Source organism: Ruditapes philippinarum, unplaced genomic scaffold (genome assembly GCF_026571515.1).
Source record: "Ruditapes philippinarum isolate M1 unplaced genomic scaffold, ASM2657151v2 ctg5610_1_1_1_1, whole genome shotgun sequence".
In the NCBI taxonomy this organism is placed as follows: Eukaryota; Metazoa; Mollusca; class Bivalvia; order Venerida; family Veneridae; genus Ruditapes; species Ruditapes philippinarum.
Window position 1 is genome coordinate 151,048 of NW_026859519.1, and position 7,288 is coordinate 158,335.

The 7,288-nt window shown below is 28.6% G+C and overlaps 1 protein-coding gene across 1 annotated transcript; it reads right to left on the reverse strand.

Annotated features, from left to right (window-relative positions):
* Window positions 1-201: 201 nt before the first annotated feature.
* Window positions 202-2,179, reverse strand: LOC132756796 (complement C1q and tumor necrosis factor-related protein 9B-like). Its single transcript, XM_060747933.1, has 3 exons — window positions 1,864-2,179; window positions 1,391-1,468; window positions 202-966 (listed from the first exon to the last, which is right to left on the reverse strand). The coding sequence occupies exons 1-3, from the start codon at window positions 2,159-2,161 to the stop codon at window positions 551-553; spliced, it is 792 nt and encodes a 263-aa protein (XP_060603916.1). The 5' UTR covers window positions 2,162-2,179; the 3' UTR covers window positions 202-550.
* Between the last annotated feature and the right edge of the window lie 5,109 nt (window positions 2,180-7,288).

The following is a 7,288-nucleotide window of genomic DNA, read 5'->3' on the forward strand; positions in this document are numbered from 1 at the left end:
AAGTACTAACGTTATATAGTTAAATACATGTATTATTAGGCAATATGTTTTAGGTGCAGCATTCACAAAACTGGCACAATCTCATAAAAGTGTTGTTGTTGTTGTTTCCATTTAATCTGATTTTTATTATCATATGACACTGATAGTGTGTCATATGTCTCAAGTGTACAAAATATAAAAAGCCAAAATATGCTCGAGATGTTTACATGATTTAAAAATATTTAACTGCTTAATGATACATTTACACGAAATAAACCTCTAATATATTTTGCATTAACTTTCCTTACATTGTGTTCTACTCTACTCTACTCTAATTTATCATACAAATCTCCTGTAATATCAACAATATGCAATAAAAACGTAATTGCAAGATTTATATTTTACAACATATCGACTCATCATCGATCAATCGATGATAATCAACAATGTTTTTTGTTTGACGTTATAATGAGTCACAACAATTAATTAAAATAATTTGTATTAAAATGTTCACGTTTAACCGCTTATCATTACGTATCAAAGCTGAAATGTTTAGTGGTTTATGTATCATTCAGTTATTGACAAGAACTCCACTGAATGTGTTCATCCTCAGTGCGTGTTGAAATAGCTTGCAATTAGAAGATGACCATGTTGATTTGACCCAAACTTTTTCTCCAGATTTTACTATTATTACTGTTCCAAACGTATTACAGCCACAGGTATTATCAGCATCGTAAGCATGTGCTGCAATAACGTTACCTTCCAACACCAATCCAAGATAAGTATGTTTTCCTTTATCAGGACATGAATGGACATCAAACTGGTACAGTCCTCCGACAGGTGCCGTGAAGATTCCTGTGGACGTGTCGTAACCTGTTCCCTCGTTAGTGAATGTCTTCTCGAATATGATAATCTCATCTGTAGAATCAAGTGCCAGATCTTTCACATGATGTGCGTAGAAAGCGACTGGGGGTTGTTCAAGTTTTTCTTGACATAGAAATAATATGTTTAGTTCATATTGTAAAACATATTTTCATTTGTTAAACAGGTTAATTACCGTCAATTCATGATGCACACGGAAAATTAGATTTCATGTTTAAGTGCTTCTCTGAATTAAGGTATTTATACATTTAATCTGTGAAACATATATATAAGATATCTAAATCACGGGACCTTTGTAAATGACAAAAGACTAGTCCTATTATTATATTGATCGATATCTATAAAGGTTAAATGATGAAATTAATTTAAAATAGAATATGTAAAGTCAAATGAAATCATTTAAAGGTTAATGGGAGTTACAATTTTAATGATCAATGATCCGTTATAGATAAATCTAAATCAAACACACTTTTATCTAACACATGTTAAAACACTAGTCATTACGTTAAAATATAGTAGATAATAATACCTTTCAGTTGAATAAGTTGAGCCTCAATGTCACTAGTGATGTTTTTACTTGTTACGTCAAATAATTTCTTGAACGATTCTGTAATAATAATCTAACTAAAGTTCAATATTATTCAGTAGGAAAATGTTCTTTTAAGCATCCTATCTCTTAAGAAACTATATAATAATGTATAGTTTGAAATAAAAATGTAAGAAATGTGTCTTTTATTATTTTAGTGACATTTATACCATGCTCAGGTTAATCAAAAAAAAATAATTGTATAAGTTTTCAAAAATTATATTTTTTTCTCTCACTTCAAAATAACAAATCAATACGAATTATATTTATCCAGAACTATGTTACAACACAATTATAAGAGACAAAATATGCAAAAGATCTAAAAGATTTGTCGTATTTTATCTTTATGCTTTTTGATATAAATGTTTTATATTAAAAGAATGAAGATTTGAAATAAAACAACGTTTATATTTTACCTTCCCTCCTTTTTATCTCATCCCCTCTCTTTAACATTTCATCCGTTATGTTCCCTCTCATATCTACAAACATGTCAGTAAATGTTTGTTTAATGTCGCCTAATGTACTGATGACATTATCCTCAGTTTTCTTAATTTCATTCACCATTGTTTCTACCTTAATTTCAGTCCTAATCATTTTCTCTAAAAGCTGTTCTTCATATGCAAATTTAGAACATATAGGCTCTCTAGCCTCAGAAAAATTATAACTATATATTCCAGCGGCAATAACAAATGAAAATAACAAGGAAAAACCCATTTTGATGATGACAGTTGAAAAATTAAGTTGAAAAAAGTCTCTGAATCTTACTCGCTTAGAACAATTGTATTTATACAAGGAAATCTGCGTTGTTATTTAAGTATGAGGCCCGTAATATATTTTTAGTATAAATGCATTGAAATAAGGTATCGAAGGATATCCCTCGGGAAACATTCTGATTTTTCTTTACATAGACTTACTTGCCAACTGAAATTTATGTGACAGCACTATTATTAACAAATCAGCATGTTTCTATTAAATACACACAGTTGATTCCAAGATCTTTTAGAAGAGTAATAAAGAAACTGATGTGTTGACCTTTAATAGCGATTGTTTCATCATACGTGAATTTGAAATAATTAGTCCTTTGTATTGTCACATAAGTCATGTAAAGGTGATATAACTCTAGAAAAAAAGATGAAAAATAATAGACTCGCTTTGATTGAGACTGTTCATAAGAGACACTGATATGTGCAAGCACTTACTACACCAGCTAGCACCTGCAGAAGCCGTATTCATTTGTCCATACAATTAAGGGATATACTAGTAATCAATTATCCTGAAGGACCAGAAAAACAATAATTACACTGAGATGACTGGTTTTATTTAAGACAGTTAGTTACTCATCAAGTTAAAGGAATACTGGTCATTCTAGTATGTCATAATTTCTGGCTTGCCAAAAGCTACTAAGCAAAGATATATGAAACATCCGTTATATTTAAACACTTTTACTTAACACAAACTGTTGATACAATAACGTCCTTATTAGAAACGATTAATTGTTCTCATTAAACTTCGATTAAAGTCGTTGCTATCAATAGATAGAAAAAAACTAAATAGAAATACCTAATAATATAGAAGGAGACAGAAAGATAGATACAACTTAAAAAAAACAATTAATAATAAAATAGAGAAAATAATAATCCCTAAAGAAAGCACAGCACGGTAAAATTGAATATGTTGCAGGCTCGGTTTGATTGAGCCTGTTCATGGACGGTACTGTCAAGTGCAAACTACCGTCCACGCCCCCTAACACCGACTTAAGCAGAATTCTATGACATGAACTGGTACAATTTTGAATTTCGAAACATCCGCAGATGTGTTCATAACTTTACGTTTTGTTACCATTTCAATATTGCTATATCCATATTTATTGCTTTCGCCCATTTTTATGATATTCTGGAGATTTTAAACTTTTGTTTAAAACTTCTTGAAGCTGTTAATCGTGCGTAAAAATTTTAAACTTTTAAATAGTCCTACATAAAGTGACTCTACATTAAAGGCTGACTGATTTGTTTGATTTCCAGTGCTTTAAGATAATCATAAATAAAGTAGCGAATAAGAATATCATGTGCATTATTGAAATCATAAGTTACTAAGTTTTAATTTGAATATAAAAGCAATCCCTCTTACTGAACCTACTTTTATAACGAGAAAGCAAACATAAATGTCTTTGTATTATTGAAAGGATAACATTATAATAATATCGTATTATTTATTGTTTTATTTTAAGAATTTGGGCGTATATTTAATAAAACTTTCTTTACATCGGACACGTAGGTGATATATTTGCTCGCATTTCATGAAAATCGTGATGGAAAAATAAAACAACAAGGCGGGTCTTTACAACACCCTGAAAATTTTTAACTGTTGGCAACATGATAAGTGCTTCAATTTGATTCATTTATTTAACTTACATTATTCAAGAGATGTTATTTTTGTATGTTTTATATTTGATAATCTATACGAACATATCCTATTCCCGAAAATAAATACACAAGTTTCAACCCTTCACGAAAAGGTACTTTGTAATTCAACATGTGATTATATACTTAATTATTCTTTCTCTTTTTAAAATTCAATGCTAAAATAACATGATATATAAGTAGATTTTTTCGTTTGTATTTATCAAGTTTATCATATTGAAAGCCTTACCGGAATATATGTACTATATGAACCAAGAAAAGTTCTAGTTATACACCAGTTTCAATTCTTCTTGAAAAGGTGCTTTTAAGTTACCTAGCGATTTTATACTTAATTAATCTTTCCCTTTTAATTTTTTGCAATACTTTGAATGAAATTTAAGTAGGACGTCATGATATATAGATTTTTTCATTAAAAAATATCAGTATTTAAATAATAACCATATTGGCAAATATAATAAGCACACAATGATCTTTTATGATCACAAACTACCCAACAAAACAACGCGTCAAAATACACAACATACAATTAATTTGTGTTACACTTCAATTCTAAACATGTATGATCCAAAGCAAAAATGAAAATACTTGGTTAGCATATAGTAACATATATGACAAATATCTAATGTCTATATTTTCTGTTTGCAATATATACAACTTGGATAAAAACACATCTCAAACGTTTAGGAATTAAATTTGATATAAACGATAAATTATGTCGTCAATATAGAATTTTTTAGCATATTTAAGTGTAAGCTGTCAACTTGACATTCAGTTGCATAATTAATTATTCAACACTTTTTTATGCAAATATTATTTCTGAGTTTACGTTTAATTTCTCATGTGGCGTTTTTTCATCTTTTATTAAGCTTATCATTTTTCATTGGTTCCTAGTATAACTGTTCCGTTGGGTTTGAAACAAGTAAATTGACATCGGGCTGCTGTTTATCAACCGTGAAAGAAATGCTATGAAACATGATTTTACTGAAATTTCTGACTTTGTCATTTTTCAATACATATACATGGCAGCATAAATCATGTTCAATTATAAATCAATTTGCTGATTGGCATGGCTGCATATGTATGTTTAACATAAAAAAGTGAAATGCAGTGAACAGTTTTTATGTTTTATTTTATTGTTAACAAGTTGTAAATAAAACACACACAATAAATAAAATTTTATAAAATAATAAAAATCATTGCAAAAGTGAACCAATAAAAATATTGAAAGTCTGTCAATCATTACAGCGATGTCCTCTTAGGCGTAAGTAGATTGGTCTATATTGTTTTATTTTTTCCTTTCTGATGTTGTCTTCTCAGTTATGTCCTCATTTGTTACGTATCAACAAAATTTTTTCGCCAGTATTGAAAATGATTCAGTTTTGCAGAAATTAATTAAGTTTGTTATGAGTATACATTGTAGATGTATAACATTATTTACTGGACTGAAACATGATAAATGGTATACCCTCATTTTGGCGTTCAGTTATCTCTTTTTAAATTGTGTCATATGTTATTTGATAAGAATCGATATGATAGATATATAGAGGATATTTGTTTATTTCAGTGTAAGATCGGAATATATTTCATCGAGTGAGCACCAAAAGGTATAAGAAATATGAACTTTTGGTGTTCACAAGGTGAAATATATTTCGATCTTACACTAAACTAAACAAATTTTCTTTTTATTACATGCAAAGAAACGTTTTAAAAAGACATTAAACCTAATACTGAATGAAAAACGCGCCAAATAATAATTCAACGTGACGTCATTTACGACGTCACGTCATTAGGTTGGTACCCAGTACTGTGCACGCTGGTATTTCACTGAAACAACGTAAGGGGCTTAAATTCAAAACAGTGAAATTATCAAAGTGGTAATTTCACTGTTTCAAACAGTGAAATTACCAGTTTTATATCACTTTCTATAAACCACCGAAAAGCATGTAATAAAATTCTATAGTTTATCATGTTTATATGTACACTATATTCGTATGTGCAACTTATCTTTTAAAAAAATGAATAAGTAGTTCATTTATATGCTACTCTTGTCTGATTAATTTCCTATGTGTGTATTGTTACCTACTTAGAACCTTTTCGCATAAATCAAAAGTAATCAGTATATCTTTTACTTACTTAACCAAAGCCCGATTTATTTTAATTCTCTTTATGCAATCAAGAAAGGCTAGCAAGTTTATAAAATATTTCATTTGCCATCACATTCGATTTTTCCCTCACCTTTCTGTTTCATTTCAAAATTGATTATACACTGTCATAATAGGTTCCAGCTTGCTGATTCAAACATTCATAAAACGGAAAGAAAGAAAAAGAGTAGATACAAACGTTTCTTCAATTTAGAAATAGTGCTCATATAAAACATAACAGGATATTTTATAATAATAATGAACCCATTGACTTTATTAGTAAAAGTTGCTATTCACATGTAGCATTTATTACTGGAAGGATGTTTGTGAGCATTAGCTGTAAAGGCACAAGGAGCTAGGTTCACTACTTAAAAACACTTGTATAAATTCTTCAAGTATTCTTATAGTGATATAAACTTACAATAGTTGATATTATAATATTATAAATAATTACAAATAAATTATTATTATTATAATAATAAACTAAGGTGACGATATATATAAACTTGCAATACACTGTTATATTGTATATCTAGGTCCTGCTGGAATGATTGAAATGTCAACTTTGTCTTGTACTATATCTACACTTTTTAAATGTATCATTAATGCTAAGTTAGTAAAGTTGTATAGTTATATAGTTTTCTTCTCTTTTTGACGGATAACACAACAGCACATATTACCGTGGTGAATATGCGCTTATTTTAACTTGATTTCCTATACATCTGTATCTACATAAAATAATAATTGTCTTACTGAAGCATACTTAAGCATACAAAACATAATACAAACTAAATCGTTGATAGCTTACATACAAGTTGTATATTTTAAATATATAGAGGTAACATTTTACACTTAAAATATATTCTTAAGTATAGAAAGTATTTTCTTGTAAAGTAGACACATCGAACAATTGTATCTTAATCATCAATTTTTAATTATCCTTTAAAAACAATTAATTATCGTAGCCATAACATGAAACGTGCATCAAGACATGACTCTTATAAATATTCTTAACTTCTGCGCACTTTGCTTCTTCTGTACCGCTCTCTCTTTACAGTCAGACGTTTAGTTTATTTTTAATAATTAAAACTAGATTTACCATTTCTTTATTTCAATCTGTATTGAAATAATTTCATAAGTATATATCTTCATATAGACATATAGACGCTGTGGTAAGAAATAATATCATTAAAATTAAGACATTGATTGTATATCTTATTTACGTCTTTTTTGTTTTTCTTATTTCACGTCGATTGTGTACATATTATTTTTTCATTGCA

What these genes read in the sequence shown, in the direction of transcription:
- LOC132756796 (XM_060747933.1), bottom strand. Translation starts at nt 2,161, where the DNA reads ATGGGTTTTTCCTTGTTATTTTCATTTGTTATTGCCGCTGGAATATAT. An exon ending in TGAGATAAAAAGGAGGGAAG is followed by an intron (nt 1,469 to 1,863) that starts GTAAAATATAAA and finishes TTATTATTACAG; the next exon opens with AATCGTTCAAGAAATTATTT. An exon ending in TCAACTTATTCAACTGAAAG is followed by an intron (nt 967 to 1,390) that starts GTATTATTATCT and finishes TTCTATGTCAAG; the next exon opens with AAAAACTTGAACAACCCCCA.